Raw genomic sequence first — 21,170 nt, 5'->3', positions numbered from 1 at the left:
TGGTACCATCCAACTAGTGTTCCTTTCATCTGAGTGTATGTGTCGATGTTGACAAAACTTTTAAATATTGCAGTTTAGAGATCTGTTAGAATTTCTGAGTTTTCCCAAAGCTCTCCAAGGCAGTGACTGGTCATGTTAATATGAAAAGTTCTCACTGTACCACTGCCCCGTGAAACCCTAGCCCAGCTAATGAAGGAAATACACAGCTTAACCTAATCTCTTTTTCCAAAAATAGGTCTTCTGCTCGCAGGTTGGAAAGTGAGCCCTTTATAATGGAACATGGTCATTAATCAGAGTCTAATTAGGTACTTACAATGATCCCTTTTCCAGGAAGACAAGGTCAGCAAGTGCAGAGACCACAAGTAGTGCATTCAGCTCAGAGAAAACGTCTCCAGCGCAATATTACACCCTAAGACCTTCCTTATAGCTTAGTCAATTCTTGGAATACTTCTGTTTGGAAATGGTGCTGGAAGTTGGCTCCCAGGTGTTAAAGATATATGAAGTGCCCTCCGCTGGGGACTGAGGAAGGCCAAAGAAGAGTGTGAACTGGTTGGTTCATTCATTCATGCATTCACTCATTCATGAAATACCCCATTTTCCAAGTATTCTAATAAAATAGCATCTTTATACCTTCAGCCAGGCCACTGAACATCTTTGCTTTTCCAGGGTTCTGGCTGACATTGTGGCCAAGTGTCATGAGGAGCAGCTAGACCATTCCGTCCAGTCATACATTAAGGTAGGGAGTTGCCACTAGGGCACTGATCATCCGCCCTCCGCTGTGTGGCTTGTCTCGTTCCTGCACTGTCTGCACTAAGAGGGGGGTTCTCACCCTGACGTTGGATGGTGCCCACCATGTTCAGAACACGCATCTACCTTAGCAGAATTCCATGTCTTTGCATTAATGGGATAACTGTACTGTTTAAACGTAAAAAAACGCTATGTGCGTGTGGAAATGAATATTGATGTCAGAATGGTGGAAAAAGACAGAAGAGAAAGCTAAAATTGTTGCTGCTTTGAAGTTGACATTAGAAATATATGAAACTTCGATGCTAATCAAGGAAGACATCGGAGGGTTTATTGAATGCTCTGTGTTTCTCCTGGAATGTTTTCTTAGCTCTTTTTATTGTTTTCTCAGGCATTATTTCATTTTCCCAGTTACTGTGTATTTGTACCTGCTTCTGGTATGTTAAGTCCTTTATCTTCTGGCATGAACCATTTGCCCATCTCATCGGTGTGCACTGCTTCCTCAGTGTCCCTTGTCAAGTGTCCCCTTGGAGATGTTCTAGTCTCATTTTCAATTGACTGTGAATTGATACCAATGAACTTGTGGTCATGTTTGCATTCCCAAAGCTCTGCTCCAAATATCCTTTCATCGAAAGCAAATACAAGCATCCTAAATTACTTCATAACACATACGTTCCCATTTTGCATACACAGGCTGGATATCTTGAGATGTTATTTTTTAAAAGAAAATACATTCAAGTCATCTACAGAGACAAACATGTACATTCTAGATGTTTAGAAACGAGCCTGGAGAAAAATCGGGGCTTTTGTTGCAGAAACTTCTTTTTTAAACAATGATTGGTGTCATAGAAACGTTGCTACAAAAGGAAATTGTTTTAAAAATTCTCATTCTGGAAGGAACCACTCTGGGATTCCACCTGCAAGGATTCCTATCTATGAATTTTCTGCCAGAAATGTTGGATGTTATCCCCAAATACCAAAGCGTGAATGTATGGCTCATCTTATAGTAGCCTGTATGCTAGAAAGAGCCATTTTACAGCTATTTCCTTAGGATGGAATTTTGCCTGCTAGGACCCTGACTTTAATTACCAACAGCTAATTACAGCTACAAATACCTTATAGTTTACTCTGCCTCATAGAAGGGCATGACTTACTTCGCTAGTAGACTGATGGGCGTACTTGCTGATGTAATTATCTGGAGGGAGTTCATCTTCTCAATACATAGCCCTCACTTTCTATTTCAATCTACAAAGAGAACAAATAGAATAAAACAGTTCCTTGAATCATCATACACTTCATTCAGACAACTTCATTTCAACTGTAGCATCCGTTTCCTCATTCAATGGAGTTGTTTAAATATATACTAAGAACTTCAACTGTTGTGGCGGTTTCTGTCATCACCACAGCCAGCTCCTGTGAGAACCTAAAGGCTCGGATGCCAACTCTGTGGTGCCCTTGGAAGTACACCTTGGACCAGGCTTCATTCTCACCCAGGAATCATGAAATATCTTGACAAGAGTGTCACAATCTACAAACCAAAAAAGGGATGGTTTATCTCCTTTGTTCTAAAGTAGCTCAAATCCAGAGATATACTTACATGAAATTTCAGATGGACAACTCCTATATATATTTTAGAATTTATTTTGAAATAAATCCTTCCTAATAAGTACAACTAACCTGTGGGTCATTAAACTAAATTCCCTAAACTGAGAAGGGAGAACCTAGAGTCTAGACAGTGGAGTGCCCTGAGAAGTGAGCCCCCGCAAACCTCAGCTGTCTCCTCTGATGCAAAGAGGAAACAGGCCAGATGAGGATCCAGCTCTGTGATCAGACTTCTGCTGATGTATATAGACAGAAGGGAAACATTTAACAAATAGATATATATTAAGCCCCATACCTAAGAGCATTGTAAAAAAAAAAAAAAAGATGAGCTGATTCCAAGACATGCTTGTATATCCTTGGGTGATATTATAATCATTGTAATTTATATTTAACCACAAGTAAACAAAACACCATTTCAAGTTCAGTGGTACCAAGTGCTGCTTACTCACTCCATCTATGGTATCAAAACTGCACACATCCACCATATCTTTTCAAAGATGTGTGTCTAAGCCAATCTAATTCAATGCTATGCTTCACAGGGGCTCAGAACCCTGACAGTTCTAAGAATCAGGTTTGCAATGTTAGAATAGTCCAGGGCTAGTGAAAATGAAATACCCTTCACGCTAAATAACTGCATAGGATTCAACAGTTGGTGGTGAGTTTGTCTTCATAGGAAGCTCAGTGCCTAGGGGAAACTAATTACCCTGAGCTGTAGCTGGTCTTATGAGTCCATCAGATTTTTGTCTCACCTTTGAGATGTGCTTCAAACCTCAGGGCCTACCATGGTTCTGATGGGCTTCAACATCCAAGGAAAGCGTTAGAGATCCAAAAGGAAATGTACTGTTCTCTTGCCTGCCTTCCCTCTATGTCGTAGTCTCTTCTAAATTGTGAATATCATGAAAGCGATACCCTTTCTTGAGGCAAACCTGACTCATAAATAAGCTACTATAGTTCACTAAGAAACATTTAGTGTTTTTGAAATATGTGTATTCATATGTGTGTGTTGATGTTCTTAAAATATATGAAGAAATAAAAAAAAATTATCACCAAGAAAGTCCTTGGAAGAAAGGAAAGTAAGCATCATAAGTGTTCTTACTGATGGCTGATGTTTACCAACCTCTTGACAGTTATGTGTAGCATAGGATGATAAAAACCTGGGCTTGTGGGGATTCACCTCCTCACTTCTGGAAGGCACCCGCTTCCCCACTTGGCTATTTGAGTGGGTGCTCTACCCTTTCAGGATGAAGAATTGCTACCATGCCACCCGTTGCCAGTGGAAGGAAGAAGGGGAGTGTGTCCTAAGTAGGTGGGTTCAAGCCCTCCATGATTCCTTGACCCTGCTCAATGGCTCTCTGGCCCTTTCTCTTGATTTCTACAGAAAGAGTGCCAAGGGGAGCTTAGGTGAGCAAGGCCCTACTTCTGCAAAGACCCCCAAATAGAAGCCAGTGGCCCTTACTCTTATCATCAGGCCTCCACCGACTCCATGACTAAAGATGACACAAGCAGTTGAATATGAGAGATGAGTGATTTGTGTAGGATAATCTTCAAAGCCTTTTAAGAGTAACTAACTTTGTTCATTTGTCTGGGTCTTCTTCAGTTTGTATTCAAGACCAGATCCTACAAAGAGAGAACGATACATGAGGAACTGGTGAAAAATTTGAGTGATCTTTTGAAGTCAAATGATTCGACAATAGTCAAGCATGTCCTAAAGGTAATATTCTTCATAATAGTACATAGATATTATATATTACTTCATAATAGTACATAAGTATTATATAGTACTTCATAATAGTATGTATTATATATTACTTCATAATAGTACAGAAGTATTATATAGTACTTCATAATAGTACATGAGTAGTATATAGTACTTCATAATAGTACATGAGTAATATATAGTACTTCATAATAGTACATAAGTTGCTAGCAGATACAAAACTCTATGACTAGAAGGTGACAAGACCCACTGATTTCCACAAGTCATTTTCCTTCTAATTTCTAACATACATTTCATATCAAAACTGAATTATAATAAATTATCTAGTAAAAGAGGGGTCTTCTATATCAAGAAACAGAGAGGAGCAGGTTGCACCTGAGTTTAGTGCTTTGATGTAAAGACAGAATAAATTACTGTTAAGAACTGTCTGAAATATTCACAAACAGTAAGTGTAGCACAAAGTTTGGACGGCTTTGCAGTAGGAAAAACTACTTCAGAAGGGATTGTAATGGCATATGGACAATAGAGGGTGAGTGACAGCCAGTTTTTGGTCTCAAGTTGAAACGTTGTGGGTACACAAAGAAGACACCATGAAAAACCTATAATTCAACTTTGGAACCCTGAATTTAGATGCATTTTTTTTGTCTATTGTGACTTAACATATTCATGTGATTGGATTCAACTGTTTGCAAATATCTAGAAAGACATCATACACCATCTACATAAGTTCACAAAAATCTAATTCTGACAAGCCAAGTAGTTTTTTAAGCAGCCTTATGAGTAAATTTATTATATTTATTCAGTTGGTATCTTTCAGGTGCCTACCCCGAAGCAGTCAGACTCCTAGGCTCTTGGGATGCATTAGAGCAATGGCTAAATTCCATGCCTTTGGAAGCTTATTGGGGGGAAATGAGCTGTTGATATGATTTAAACATAATTAGATGTTTCTGGCAAGTCGAATGGGAAAAGAAAGCATGGAACAGTTAAAAGGAATGATCACGCAGAGGACAAAAAGGGAGACGTTCACCTCTACTAGGGTAGGCAAGTGACCTGAGAGAGGAGACACTTGAGAAGGGCCATGGGGATTTTAGAGTAGAGCATTGCAGGCCAGGAAAGGCCTTACCTGTTCGGTAAGGCTGCAACACGGTTCTGAGTCCTAGAGCACCACTGTGGACAAGGATGGGAGGGGTTAACTGAAGTTACGGAAGCTGTGAACACTCTGCCATGCCTATGGAACACATGGGTGTGGAGAGTCTGCTGAAAATGGAAGCAAATGACAGAGCATTTGGTATAATGACTAAAAGTGCATTTGGGACAGGATTAGAGATGGAGGTGGTTGCAGCATGCCTTGGAGTCCTTAAACATTCCTAATAGTGTGGCTTTCGCCTTCACTGTCAAGCAGACACTTTGATTTCTTCGGTGAAGTGATCCCTTCATTAAGCCATATCTGCTTCTTTAGAATGGACATCAGCCCTCCTACCTTTCACCTAAGCCAGTCCCTTGGGCTTAAGGTGATGATCGACAAAGTGCTAATTACCCCAGCACTGAACCAGCCAAAAATTGGATGTGATCCAAATGCCCTCTGACAGTACAGCAACGAGGTTCACGATGGCTGAATATGAGATGTAGTGATCTGATCCGACCCCATGCTAATGACTCTCCCTCATGAGGCGCTAAGCAACCTTTGTTAATTTAAAAAGGCAGTCTCAGGGAAATAGGTAGGAAACAGCAAATTTTACGGGAAGTTCAGTGGTAGAATAAAGGAAATACACCTTCAGTGTGTAAGTATCAGTGGGAAAATGGTTAACACATAGAAGATTAGCACAAAATTGAGAGCCTGATGGTGAGCCTACCACAAGAGCTTTATTTTAGTTTTGTTAACCTAAGTGAAGCAAACATAATATCTCATGAAGAAATCTTTCATGAACAAATGCACAGAAAGTCATCTCAAGTGAACTGTCCATCTTTTAGCTTCAATTTTTGATATTATTAAATATATCATATATATTTATATATATATGTATATATATATATGATACATTTGAAATATATGATGTGAGCTATGACAATTGTAACTTTGACAAAAGTCATCCTAAGGGTACAGAGAATGTGTTACAGCCCTGGTCCATTTAACTTACTCATTTACTTTAAGGTAAAAAAAAAAGTAGGAATATTGTATTGTAAAGGTCATAATTACCATTATTTTTACATAGATTAATAAATCTTTTATTGTCTTTTTCTCTTATAGCATTCTTGGTTCTTCTTTGCAATTATTCTAAAATCAATGGCACAGCACTTGACTGATACAAATAAAATTCAGGTAAGAGCATAAGTTATATAGCAATATAATATCATGCAACAATTACACTAATGAACACGCTCCCATTAGTTCCACATTTTATTGGCTATGTAAAACCTTAGCAATTTAGGTTAATTGCTTTTTAAGTATTAACACATGTTAATAAAGGCCCATTCGGAAACAGACGCCAAGACAAAATTACAACTGCAAGGGTCTATTGGGGAGAAGTAATTCTAAAGAACCAATGGAAAAAGAGGTAGGCAGCTCTGGCACCAATGAGAGAAAATGGACAAGTAAGGGGTTGGTTAAAATGAGCCTGGCACTGATGAAGCGTTCGCCCTGGCCAGTGCATCATCTGGAAGCAGAGGATGCTCGCTGAGGGAATTGGGCACTGCACAGGTCCTGCTGGCAAGCCTCGGCCAGCTCCATCATTGAATGGAAGAAGCCATGAGTGATTGCTTGGGGTTGCAATATTGTTGCAGTATGAAAAATTTCTATACTAGCCCGGAATGGAGTATAACAAAGGTTTACCTGTTTGGGAATAAACTCACAGAAAGGGTAGCGATCTGCATACATTGGGAACTGGAACTGAATCCAGCAGCCAAGAGACTTGTACATGCTTTTTGTTTGCATAAATAGTACATGAGACCATGCCCAAAGTGGGCCAGTATGTTGAAGGCAATTAGCTGAAAGAGTTCCCATAACATGATATGGCAGCTTTTTACATGGTTTCCATTAAAGAAATATCCGGACTTCTGCGGTCCACAGTTATCATGACACATTGCACATACTCATGAATCTGCTGCTCCACCGCCCTCGTGGGCCTCTCTTAGAAGAGGAGGGGTTGGTGGAATTAGCTTCAGGTCCCATCACAGTGACTAGTCTCCTCAGAAGCCTAGTTAAACTCCCTCTACAACCCATTCCAAGTCCTCTCACCTTAACTAATAGCTGGGAAGGTCTTGTTGACCCACCAGAGAGTTTGACCCTGGCCCTCCTTCCACAGTGGAGGTTTGAATATCTGTCAACCTCACTTTTCAGCAGCCAAAGTCACTGTCAAGGTCACACTCCGTGTGATCTGTGATCACAATCACAGTCAGGGAATGAGGACCCACCTGTGAGCACACAAGGGAATGCCTTGAGTTCTCACACACCGCTGTCAGCCCCCGATTGGATAGAGCCAAGAGAGGAGCTCTAGCGTCTACCGCCACCTACCACCGCCACCACTACTACCAGGAGTAGCATCTGAACAGTATTGCATGTGTGCGCATAGCAAATCAAGGACATTGTCCTGACTTGCCTTCCTGGTGGGAAATAGGCAGTGTCAGAGCTCCCTCTGGCATCCTCACAAGGACAGCTCTAAAGAAAGAGCTCCATGTTCAGTGTTAACCAAATGTCAGTTCCTTCTACATGAACGCCACATTTGGGACCAGGTAAATGACTTTGGAGTGGTTCCTTGACACCCACCACCCCATCTAAATGCTATCAGAGCTTTGGTCAAGATTCCCTCTTCAGTCCCTACAAGCCTGTACTCTTAGCATAGTAGACATGAGAGTGATTTGGATCGATAGGAATATCATGTAGATCCTGTGTCCAGTAGTGCTTCAAGTGTGTGAATGTCCCCTCTTTCCAGCATCCATAGCCTTGGTAAATGTCCATAAGACCTTTGGGAGAAAAAAATAGATAGAATCACTACTGCATATAAGTTACTCAGTAGAGTTTTTGGAAGCTTTCCTCTAATTTAGCTTCCTCTTAATTCATATGTATTGTATGTAGAAGTTAACTCTGGTCAGAGACAGGATTGTGTCTACTTAAAGATACAAACATCCCCATCTTGAAGTTCTCTGGTCCTAACTTCTTTGTATTTTAATAAAAAAAAAAACTTGCCTGAAGATCAGAGAGTAAAACAGCCCCACTGGTCAGCCTTACAGACCAGGCAGTGGTGACACACACCTTTGATCCCAGTAACCACACTAGTTTACCATAGAAACCAGTTCGTAGTAAGTTCGTAGTAGTGCAAGCCTTTAATTACAGCCCTGGAGAGGAACATAAGAAGCGAAGAGACAGCTCTCAGGCACAGATTGATTCTGAGATTCTGGGTCTCTCTCTCTCTCTCTCCCTCTCTCTCTCTCTCTCTCTCTCTCTCTCTCTCTCTCTCTCTCTCTCTCTCTCTCTCTATCTCTCTCTCTCTGAGCCTCGGAGCTCCACTCCCTTTCTCTGTTACCCCTCACCTCAAGCTGTCCTGATATTCATCCAGGGAATGGTTGAAAACGTTCCTTGTGTATTTACCATACCGCATGCCTTTGGGTTAAGAGTAGGAGCAGAACCCAAGTAGAATTTTAACAGAAGCCTTACAGAGGGAGGAAGAAGGAGAAGACCAAAATCTACGGCATTTGTACATGTCTCCACAGAGAAAATATAAGCTCTGGTATATGGCATGAGTCTTAGAAATTAAGAACACCCAAAGAGGAACCTACAAATGTGTTTCACTATTTAACAATTGTTTGTTGAGCCAGGGGATAGCCCGGTCAGCAAAGTGCTTTCTGCAAAAACTCAAGGGCACAGGTTTGAGTCCTAGCACCCATATATAAGGCCAGGTGTGGTGGCATATATTTGTAATTCTAGTGTTGGAAAGTGGAGGCAGAGATTCCCAGGAGCTCATTGGCCAATAAGCATAGTAAATAGCAAGCATCAGGCCCTAATGAGAGATAGTGTTCCACAAAACGAGGAGGTTGGCCCCAGAAGACACCTGAGATTAATATACCTGTCTACACACAAAACTCCGCGCAGACACAAACGCAATAAATAAATAAATGATTGCTGCTTTTGCAATGGTAAATTATTTATCCTTATTGCCCAAGATATATGAAGAAGAATGAAAGTGATAAATGTGATTTATTACGTTGGGTGTCTTTCATCAATTTGTATGACTTCCACAATAAATTTTAAATGCATACAAAGAATAATGATGAGGCTCCCAAAATACAAGTGGCATTACAGAAAGAAATGTCTCCATTTAAAACAACCCCTGTAATAACAACTCTCATGTTTTGTATTCTTACAGCATGGAAGGCTGGGTGCTTGCAGCTGAAAATTACATAATTCGCTCTAACTCCAAATGCAGTGGCATTAATTGGTAAAGCCAACTAATAGAGATGAGTGAGTCTAACGACCATATAGGAAAGTCCTATATAAACCCCAAAAGACAGCCCAGCTACCTCAAACTCTCCCCTTTTGTTCTGGCATCCTAACATGATATAAAATTGTATTAAATAGTATATAATTTTACACCCAAACTCTTCTGTTTAGTGTCAGAAGGACCCGGATTTTTTTTAATTTTTTTCATTTATTTAGCTTTTGATATTTCTTATCTGTGGTAATTCTGGAGCCATAGAATTAGGCCTCACTAAAATCCATGTCAGAAACTGTTACAGACCAGTAACTATTCCCACCCAGTTATTTTCTTGTTTATCATGTTTTTACATTTTTGTTTTTGTATGTATACAATGTACATGTAGTAGTGTGTGAGTGCGTGTGTGTGTGTGTGTGTGTGTGTGTGTGTGTGTGTGTGTGTGCAGGAATACATGTGTGTGCGTTCATGTGGAGGCCAGAGCTTGACATCAATCAGTCTTCAACGTATTTTCTTGAGATGGTTTCTCTCTAGAGCTGGAGCTCGGTGTTTGGCTACACCTTCTGGTCAGTGAGCTCCAAGAACCCCTTGTGATAGGGTTGAAAAAGCAAGCCACCATGCCCAGCCTTTACAGTTCCTCCCACTTCCAAAGCAGGCAATTTACCAACTGAGACATCCCCTGGATATTCATTAGCATCATATTTCTTTACATTTTGACAACTCCATACATATATATGATATATTGTGATGATATTCACCATTCCCATTACCCTCTCTTATTTCCCTTACTTTCCCCTTTTTCTTCTCATCTAGTCTTTCATAGGCTACAATATCAAAGTTACATCCCTTCTATAGCATCCACTAACAGTCATTCTCTCCTTAGGGCATTAAGTAGGGTCTTGTGGGCACTTCCTCTCTCCATGACTGAAATCTGAAGGGTCCAATCTTGTACAGGTTTCTATGCCCATTGTGTGACCGCAGTAGCCGTAGAAATGTCATATTTTAAGACAATATTTCACAACACCTTTCCCAATCTTCCATGGTTTAAATTCTTTCCACCCTCTCTTTTGTGATGTTAGCTTGGATGGGGAGAGAGCCTTGCTATAGATGTCTCTTTTAAGGCTGAGTACTCATAATTTTTTGTTGGGAAGATTCCTGTATTTTTTTAATTATTCTAAATTGAGATAAATGGAGTTATCTGACTAAAAATTATTTTGAAATAATACTCACTTTAAAATTAATATGTTTTATTTAAAGTTTAATAGCAATTTCTTTGGAGGCAAGAGAAGGGAATGAATATATGAATGTATAAAATTATTCACATTTTGCCTTGCACATGTTGCGTGAGTATTTGAGATTAATAGTTTTTAAGGAAAAAGTATAAATTTACCAGTCAAGCTTGAAGGGAACATTTAATAAAAACAGTAGAATTATGACCTTGAAACTTAAAAGACTTTTAAGTTTTATTACTGCTTTCAAGTTGTCCAAGAGCTGCTTTGATTCGCTTTTCTATAAAATAAGGTAAGTCTTTGAGTTTGCTTGTCCCGGCTTGGTAAGTCACAAAACCCATGATGAATGTGACATTCTTTCCTTAGCTTCCCAGAGCTCAAAGATTCCCGGAGCCTTACCAAACTGAACTAGACAATCTGGTGATGGGCCTGTGTGACCACGTGATTTGGAAATACAAGGAAGCCCCTGAGGAAACAAAACGGGCTAACCATAGCGTCGCCAGATTCCTTAAGGTACAGTTCTGTGAGACCCCAGCTCTGTCCAGGTCCCCTTGACTGTGGCTGCAAGGCATGCTGGACGCCATTAGCTTATCTCTGTTTATGATGAAGTCTCGCACAGCTAGGTGAACACTTCCACTTCCGCATTTTGCCTCTTGACATCTGTTTTCATTTTCATCCCGACTCAGAGGTCGTTAAAGAAAAATAAAGGTTAGATTAAAATGTGCAAATGTTGTCGGGTCATGGTGCTCCTAAATGATTTTAAACAGCAAGAGGAGATGTGGAAAGGAGTAGAGATGTCATCTCTTGAGAATTTCTGTCTGTGACGTGACATTTTAGATCAGTCACTGATGAGATAACAACACCACAGAGTCACTTCAAGAACATGGCACTCTTCTTATGTGGCTTTCTTTAGCCTGTTGAAAATGTTGAGTTATTCATAGAAAAATGATCGATTTGAGTATGAAGCTGTTTTTAATTATTTCTGATTATAATTATAATCTAATTAGTTCACAAACGAGTAGTAATTCATAAGGCTTTTTCAGACCCCCTTATCTTCAATCAACCCACCCACAACCCTCTTTCCCTTCACCCCACTGCCCCCATCCTCACTAAACCTTTAGCTCCCAGAATTCCTCCCTCCATCTTTCATATCACATGTGCTCTCTTACCTCCTCTTATAGTTTTTACTTGGGTTACAAAATTACTGGTTTCCAAGAAAGCTTCTTCATGCACACTTCATTCTGGTTAAACTTTCTCCTGGCCTCTGATCTCCCCAGTCCCATCAAACTGCTATCTCCTTACATCCTTCTGCCCCCAGTTCCCCATCTCTACTTTCACTGCACCTATACTCAACTACTTCTCTCCCTTAAAATTTTTCCTTTCAAGGAGAAGAAAAGGATGGTCTGCATTAAAAGGGACTTCATTTTCTACTACACTTTAAGGCCCATGAGAATAAAATGTTCCACTACCACTACGCTGGTAGCATACTGGAAACCCTAGACAGAACAGAAAATTTGATGAACAAATTTATATACAGTCCAACTTGAACGCAAAATACATTTAAGGAAACATTTGTAATATTCTTCCCTAAACCAAAAGAAAAAAGATGACTAAGCAATTTTCTAAGAGAGGTAGAAGACTCCATATATACTCCTCTTGGCTTAGGTGCTTGGTGCTTGTTGAGAAAGACAGCTATTCATTTGTAGTGTGTTTCTACAAAGGCTATTGCTGTCTATGAATAACCTCATGTGGAGGCAATGGAAAATGTCCAAGATGAAAAAGCAAATGGTAATGGTGAGAAAGCATATTTTGACAATACGCACATATAATAGCAGCAACAATAAATCCAGGATGATCTTCACACACACACACACACACAAAGTTTGTGAATGGAAACATTGTTTTGTATCACAAATGTCCATAATGTGCATACTTCTAACTTAATGGCATTTATTGACACAGAAAAGAAGATATTCTTTTGGGATGATAAGTGGAAGTAGCAGAGACAAAGAAAAGGAAATAAAACCAGATTTGGAAAATGTAAAATTGAAAGTCTTGATTTGGTCCAGTTCCAGGAACTGAGGAGCCCTGAGCTCTCTCACCCAGCACTGCCCTCTTGGCGTTGCATTATAAATCTCTGTACTCCTGCCTGCAATCTGTTAATAACAGCCATGTTTCCCACCTTTGGTTGTATAAGTCCTCATCAGTGGTCAATAGCTCCTAGCTGTCATAAAATACTTAACAGAAGCAATTTAAGGAGCGATTTGTTGACTCCTGGGTTCAGAGAGTCACAGTCCGTCTTCCTAGGGAAGACAAAGTAGAGTTACTGTGCTCTGGTGTCAGGAGTGGGTGACAGCTCGTTCACATGACACAAGGAAACAGAAGGAAGGTGGGGGTAGAATTTTCAGAGTTCCACCCCTAGCAGCTCCCACTAGCCAAACCTCAGGTCCGCAGCCTTCAAAATAACAACACATCCTGGGGACTGAGTGCTCAGAACCTGAGCTTGGGGTGGGGTGCGGCATTCCTGATCTACGCCATAAATACTATGAGTCATTGGAATCTAATGATGGGAAGTTTATAATGCCGTAATTTTACTACTTCTTTTCCAATCAGAAAGAGAACAGATTCTCTGGAAGCACCACAAGGGTATAAACATGCTCTGTGTTTCCAGGTATCCTCCCTCAACCTCCGTCATGACACAGCACTATTTTTACAATGTTGTGCCAAAATCTGGTGTGTGTTTATTGTTCTCTCCTTAAAGCAGATGAATCTCACATGGATCCACATCACAGGAACCTGTACAGCTCTTCTGCTTTCTCTTTTTCTCTTTATTCTTTTGCTTTTTCTAACAAAATTGGTCTCAACTCTTTCTGGCACACCCCTGGTCAAGTGCTCCTTGACACTATGTTCTCATAGTGTCAAGGCAAGAGTTGTTTTTCCTCTTCAATGTCCATGTCCTGCCTCTTCGTCTGACTGACCCTTGTTTTATTTCAACTAGCTTTTGAAATCCATTTGAACATGTTTGATATATGAGGAAGTGGACTGAGATCTTAATAAATGTGTTTTAAAATATTCTAAACAAAAAAAGGGGGGTAGCTAAGCCCATTTCTACAAGGGAATGTCTTCCTATCTAATCTGTTTGGCTAGATCACCTGTACTTGGGGAATAAACGAATGTTCCCACACAGTCTTTTTACTGCTCACCTTAAGCCAGTTCCTAACACCAAGCTGAAGGATCGCAGTCCAGAGTGAAAAGGGAACTGGCAAAAACAGCTGCTTTGCCAAATGCTGAATGAAGGCAATATTCCATAATCATCAATGTGCCTATTATAAATTTGACCTAAGATCTTCCTGGCTAGACTGGGAAAATCTGACAGCAGACTAAGCAAGATACAAACAGTTCCTTGATTGAAATGGCAGGATCTTCTCTTTTCTTCAAATGTGTGCTTCCCTGGATGAAATAGAGAACAGTTCCTGTTGAAGGAACAAGAATGAAGACTGCTAGTCCCTTCATCACTTTCCATCCCGCCCAGGGTGTGCAGCAGATGGTCTCCACCCAAACAACTCCAGGATCAATGTACTAAAAACCATAATAAAATGTAATCAAACAATTACAAAGTGACAACTTTCTATATGAAAGAGAAAGTCTAAAAGATCTCTCTGCAAAATTCCAAGCAATATTTTCAACAGCCGGTAGGTGTGCATTTAGAATTTCAGGTGTTTATACTATCTGTGGAAGTTTAATTAGTAGTTAAATGCAGATGGGTGTCCTGATGTCCTTTATAGATTTTTTTAAAAGACAAATGGCACACTTAATTAAATATTACTCTGCTTCAATATATAATCATCTTTTCTAAGATCTCTCAAGCAAAAAGATTTGACTTTGGAATTTTGTCTTCTCAGCGCTGCTTTACGTTTATGGACCGGGGATTTGTGTTTAAGATGGTGAACAGTTACATCAGCATGTTCTCCTCTGGGGAGTTCAAGGTAAGGCCTGACCAGGGACGGAAGGAACGGTTTGCCGAGTCCAGCACAATAACTAACTGAGGGGTCTCTGTGTGTATCTAGCTGACACACTGACCTAGCGAGTCATCGAATAAGCTCTATACTATCTGGTTTGGGACTTTGCTTTGTTGACAGGCTTCTTAGGACTATTTTAGACTCATTGACTGTTATAGATATTTAAGTTGTTAATATTCTCTTGATCTAACCTTATTAGATAATGTATTATTAATGACATGTTTATTTTAGATGTCCCAGGGTTATATTTTCAAAGAATTTCCTACAATCTTCTGGATTTCATTGTGCTGGATTTCAAAGGACATTTTTGTACTTTGTATGTATGCACTTTGCATGTACATACATATTACATTCATTGTACTTTGTATGTATGCACTTTGCATGTACATACATATTACATTCATTGTACTTTGTATGTACATCATGTACTTTGTATGTATGTGCTGTGCATGTACTCCTTTTGAAAAGTGATCCAAATTCTCCAACAGGAGAGAATGAGGAGGTCTTAGAATTTCCTAACAGTATGTATTCACGTTGGGTAAAGAAGTCTCATAGTTGATGAGCTATAATATTAATGCCTGCAGTCCAGATTGCTGTAGTTTACACTTTTTACGTTTCAAATCAGGTGTGTACCGTCTGTACTGAGAACACCCCAGAACGAACTATCCAAGTCTATTGATTTCGTATGTGTTTTGGTTTGTAGTCAAATTATAGTAATTTCTTGCATATTTTTTGGAAACCAAATGTATAAAACTGTATGTATCTGCTTCTAGATACAGCATGTAAATAAAAGTTTCATTCACAACAACAACAAAAAAACAAAATAAGCTAAATGCGTGAGTTGGGTTTTTCTCTCATAGAAACTGAATGTGGGTTACTGTTGGTCTCCTTTCCTGAGGTGGCCTTGAGCACTGTACCAAGATCAGGAGTGTGGCTACAAGAAGCACTTCTGAGAAAGCAGCGTCCTTTTCACCAAAGAATTACTTGGTGGTCATAGAAAATGAGCTATTTCTTCTTTGTAGGGGTCAAATTGAAGCGCACACCTTTCCGCTTATGTTTATGAACATTCCTGATATGCAAACAATAGCCATTCTGTTTGCCTCTGTTTCAGACTTTATGCCAGTATAAGTTTGATTTTCTTCAAGAAGTTTGTCAACATGAGCACTTCATTCCTCTGTGCCTCCCCATACGATCGGCGAACATTCCAGGTAACAAGTCCCAATGGCTTCCTAAGTCCTCCCATGCCTGATGGTTTGTTCTGCCTCTGTTCTCCAGTTTCCTTAACCATTCAGTTTAAAGATGTAACTTGGGTATGAACACCTAATAATCTTGTAAAAATGCAGAAGAAGTTGCCCCATATAGTTGGTGACTACAGCTCTGTATTTCTCTTCCCCTTTTCATCAAAGAGAAAGGCAACCGAACTTTAAATCTTATTACTATAAATCAAAGAATTGTAGCTGTTAATCCTGAGATTCACTGGAGAAAAACCAATTCTACCATTTTGACAAGTTAAAGCAAGCTATTTAATTAAAAGATTATATGCCTACCTGACTTGGTCAGGACCACAAATGGGGACTTCCCAGCTGAGTGCCCTGAGACACAGGTTGTCAGGGCTTATATGGACAAAATTCATAGGCCACCATACTTTCCCATAAGGTTTTGTTGTTATTTTATAAGAAGGACAACTCCCAGAATTCAAGAATTTATCTGGTCTTTGGGCAGGTGGTGCTTATAGGTTAATTTAGGGTCCAGCAGTAACCTAGAATCCTACTAGCTCCAAAAGGCAGATTTCCATTGATTTTGATATCTAAAGACAGGGAGGAAAAGGTTGTGAGTGTAATTTCAATGGAGATTATTAATTAACATACATAATTACATTAGAATGAACTTCTTATAACTGAGTTGTGTAAAGGAAGGAAGGAAAGGAGGGAGGGAGGGAGGGAGGGAGGGAGGGAGGGAGGGAGGGAGGGAGGGAGGGAAGAAGGAAGGGAGGGAGGGAGGGAGGGAGGGAGGGAGGGAGGGAGGAAGGGAGGGAGGGAGGGAAGAGCATTATAAATTCTTGACACTCCTAGGCTAGAGAGAGAAAGAGATTGGGTAAAAATGTCAGAATGGAGCACGGTTCATTTACTAAATTTGATATGCGTTATTACATTTAAATACTGCACATAAAATGCACATTTAAAACCTTTATATGTGCACGTGTGTGTGTGTCTGTGGTGAAAACCATGAGAGAATATAAACATCAAAGACTAACTGAGCATCAAAATGCAAAGAGAATACTGAAATTGAGTCAGGGACTTGAAGTTAGACCGTTAGACTGTGTACACTTCAGTTAGACGGTGAGCCTGTTTACACTGCCGTGTCAATGGTCAAGAAACCAACAATTAAGAAGGCAAAGGGCCTCCTCAGACCTGTGCCAACTTTCACTGACACGGCAGAAGGCAAAGCACAGCACCAGGCCTAGAATACGTGGCTATTCCCATTTCAAATATAATCTATAAACATCATACCATTCTTCTTCTAGTATACTGAACATATTCTGTAGTGGCTCTCAAATATAAGGCTATGAATTAAAACAATTTTGTTCATGAGATTATTTTTGGGGTGGGTGAGACATACAACCTAACTTTTCTTGAAAAATGGTGATATAATAGCAAATAATTTAAAATATGTTTTAAATTTCTACTGTAAGTTAAACTAGTTAATGGATGTATGCGTGTGTCTGAAATTATTCTCTCTTCACTCCAAATCTAGATCCTCTGACCCCTACGGAATCAATTCAAGAGTTACACGCCTCAGGTAAAAAGTCATATTTCATGTTACCTGCATACACAGCAGAGCCATATTTTCATGTCAATGAGCACAGACTCTCTGAACACGTATATGTTAACTATATAACCAACAAATCCAAACACCTATCTGAACTTTCCTCTTGTCACATAGAATTTAATACCTTTCCTTTAGTTCTTTTATATTTTATCCTCCAAGTGTTGCAAAGTTTGAATTTCCCAAGTCATCTGAAATTGTCCTCATATGTACAGTGGATAAAGTTCCTGGATGTACATATTTGTTCCTTACAACTTGACCTCTATGGCTTGGACAAGGCATTATTACTATCTACAGTTGCCCTGCTACATACTTGCTCTCATAACGTATTCATTCTGTTACTGAGAGTTTCTGCCCTCTCCCCAGTCCCTCAAATCTGCTTCTCCAGCATGCTTCCAAGAGCTCAACTTTTTCACATCCACAGATGAGATCCTGAAGAATCAACATTTTCGTTTTCACATCCCACAGTTTCTTCTACTATTTGCAAAAAGCACAGCATTCCCCCTCCCCATTTCCTATCTTTGATATAAAATTCCAGCAAATATGGGGTTTCAGATAGTTAAGATATTGGTTTTATATAAAAAGTCTAAAATGCCAGATGCTGACAAGATGTGTAAAGAAAAGAGAACCCTTGCACGCTCTTGGTGGGGATGTAAGTTGGTAACGACATACGTGAAAACAGTTTGGAGGCACCTGGTTCCTGCTCTCCACTCTGTCCCTATCAGTCATTATCATTTGTTTGACTGATAGCAGCCATCGTTACAGGAATGAGCAGGTAGCTCATTAGGACTTATTTGTGCTTCCTGGCTATCAGTGGTATTAAACACTTTTTTCATCCTTTTACTGGGACCATGATGTCCTCCTAATAAAACTGCTTATTCGAGTTCTTTACCATTTTTTGAATATGATTATTTGGGTTTGAGGTGTTGTTTTGTTTGTTTTGCCACTAACTTGTATAGATGATTTATGTCTTGTCATTTTTAAGATGGATATTTTAAGTGTTAAGAACATCTGCCTGCATGTATATATGTGTGCACCACCTGGGTGTCTGGTGTCTGCCGAGGCTAAAAGAGAGCTTTGGATCCCCTGGAACTGGAGTTACAGGCAGACCTAAGTGCTGGATACTGAATTTGTCCTTGGGCTTCTCTAGCATCTACACCCAATGTCTCAAACCTCAATTCCCATGCCTCCTCATTAGACACTGTATTTCCTAGCCCTCCACACATGTCTGTCCCCACATACCTGTCTGTATTTCAGAACTGTGAGTCATTGAAATTTACTTACTCTTCTCCCAGGGTCCTTCCTTAGCAACCTCCAAGGTCGAGCTCGGTGTAGCCATCCTTTCCCTAGGACCTCTCTCAATTCCTACAGACACAATGCATGTTTTTATTTTAGCTCCTGCAGCGGTGTGAGCAGGACATTTGATAGGCTGTGTCTATTGCCACGGTGTGTTAGTGTTTGAGCCTGTGTTTATGTGAGCGAACATTTTCCCTTCTGACTAGACACTCCCAAGGCCACAACAGACCACATCTCTGTGGCAAGACTGTGTTGTGGAATCCCTCTTGCTTGGGGGCAGGGTTTTTAGTAATGGTCCAATTTGCCTTTTTGTAATTGTAAAGTGGTTATTTGGTTTTCAATAACATCATTTTTTTTCTCTCAAAGATATGCCTGAATACTCGGTCACAAATGAATTTTGCCGCAAACACTTCTTAATCGGAATTCTGCTCAGGGAAGTCGGCTTTGCCCTGCAGGAGGACCAAGATATCAGGCACTTAGCTTTAGCTGTCCTAAAGAATCTAATGGCTAAGCATTCTTTCGATGATCGATACAGAGAACCTGTAAGTAGCCTTTCTTTCTCTCTCCCCCAAACGCCATTTAATGGCTCACTGCATTAAATGAATATAAAACCCTTGAGTCTATTGATTTTCATGTGGATCATTTCTCTCGTCTGCCCTCTCCTAGAGGAAGCAGGCACAGATAGCGAGTCTCTACATGCCCCTGTATGGCATGCTGCTGGACAATATGCCAAGAATCTACCTGAAGGACCTGTATCCTTTCACTGTGAATACATCCAATCAGGTATGTTTGCACATCTCTCCAAATTACTTTCTTTAAAGGAACTTCTCTTATTTGTATTTATGTCCTGGAAAACCATTTCTTCCTGCCTATAAGCAAGTTAAGGGTTAAGCCACACCGTTTGACAAGAATTCACATCAATACCATTCGTCCCTAATGGCTACTTGAGGCTTCTATCTGGCCCAGGCCTCTCTTCAGGACTATTTTTATTCCCTTTATTCTCTGCATCACTACCCAAGTCTTCACAGCTTTTGCAGCTTCTATGATGTCTTCATGACCTTACATCCAATGTACATCACTCACCTACTACTTCCCATCATCTTTCTCCCACAGTTGCTAAGGGTCTTACATGGTCCAAGCCCCAATATAGCCAGCTGTGAGTGTTCTCCACTCAGCCCCCATGGCAAATAGCATAGCAGACTATTTAAGGGTTCATACACAGTGCAAGCATGAGGAACTGACTTTGATCCCCAACACCTCCATAAATGACTGAACGCTGTGGCATGATTGATGATCTCAGGCCTGAGAAGGTAACAGGAAGTTCCCTAGAGCTCATTGGCTGGGCACTCTAGCAAACTTTTATGCTCCAGACTCATTGAGAGACCTTGCCTCACAAAAGTGAGGTGTTATATGCAAGTAACAGTCCAAGATGGGACCTACTGAAAGTTAGGGTCACGCCCTTAGAAATGTTTTTGTTTGAGGAATCTTGATCAAATTTCATCAGCATCGTGTATCATGTTTATAGCTTTCAGAAAGTTATCCAAGCTCTCCAGGCCTCTGGGAAACAAATATGAAAACTGGGATAAAGGGCCTAGTGTAATAGGATCCTTAACATCAAATTGTGTAACAGAAAACATTTACATAGGGACTTCAAATCTAGTTCCTAGCCATAATAATATCCATTATATGATGATAATTACACCTGTAATTTAATACATCACTATATCAGCAATTGCTTCAATAATTATTCCAATTGCTGTTCAGTAATTATCTTTGCCACCTCACTTTAAAATTGACCAGAATGGGGGAGCCTGGGAAATGCTGTCATATGACATGGTTTCTAAACTCAGGAACTCACAACAGCTGTGATTTCCCACACAGAGCCAACATAAGACTGTGCCAGTAAATATCCAGTCATAGATGGGGAGGGGATCATGAACCTCACCCACCCTGGGGAGCTAACGGCAGCGGAGGGCTGCTGGAAAGACAGACTGTCTTCAGTGATGAAGCCACTGTTGAGTTACTCATGCTCCAGTGCTAGCCTGGGCCTATTCAAGTAACTTGCCAAACCCCATGGATCACAAAGCAGACACAAAAACAAAACAAAAGACATAGAAGTGTGACGAGGACCTAGTTGGAAAAGAATAAAAACTTGAAGACATTGTTTAAGAAAGCAAATTGAGAGCAAGGCGATGCTTTTGGCAATATTCATTTTCACTGCCAACTTCAGTGAAACGCCTTTGCTCCAGTCTAAAATGTCATCCTGACTGTCTAATGGAGAGGGATGGAGAAGACATGTGGGCCTGCTGTT

The 21,170-nt window shown here is 40.2% G+C and overlaps 1 protein-coding gene across 16 annotated transcripts in view; it reads left to right on the top strand.

Annotated features, from left to right (window-relative positions):
• Dock10 (dedicator of cytokinesis 10) overlaps positions 1-21,170 on the top strand; it is a 249,100-nt gene that overhangs the window by 189,300 nt on the left and 38,630 nt on the right. For all 16 annotated transcript variants that reach the window (XM_075952022.1, XM_075952019.1, XM_075952012.1 and 13 more), the window contains exons 25-33: positions 667-736; positions 3,944-4,057; positions 6,312-6,383; positions 11,085-11,231; positions 14,621-14,704; positions 15,849-15,945; positions 17,492-17,536; positions 19,226-19,401; positions 19,526-19,642. In XM_075952022.1, the coding sequence (XP_075808137.1) occupies positions 667-736; positions 3,944-4,057; positions 6,312-6,383; positions 11,085-11,231; positions 14,621-14,704; positions 15,849-15,945; positions 17,492-17,536; positions 19,226-19,401; positions 19,526-19,642 (922 nt within the window). The remainder of the gene's footprint in view (positions 1-666; positions 737-3,943; positions 4,058-6,311; positions 6,384-11,084; positions 11,232-14,620; positions 14,705-15,848; positions 15,946-17,491; positions 17,537-19,225; positions 19,402-19,525; positions 19,643-21,170) is intronic.

This window comes from Microtus pennsylvanicus, chromosome 17, assembly GCF_037038515.1.
Source record: "Microtus pennsylvanicus isolate mMicPen1 chromosome 17, mMicPen1.hap1, whole genome shotgun sequence".
NCBI classification, from domain to species: Eukaryota; Metazoa; Chordata; class Mammalia; order Rodentia; family Cricetidae; genus Microtus; species Microtus pennsylvanicus.
Note: the sequence above shows the minus strand (reverse complement) of the source record. Positions and strands in the feature narration are given on the sequence as shown.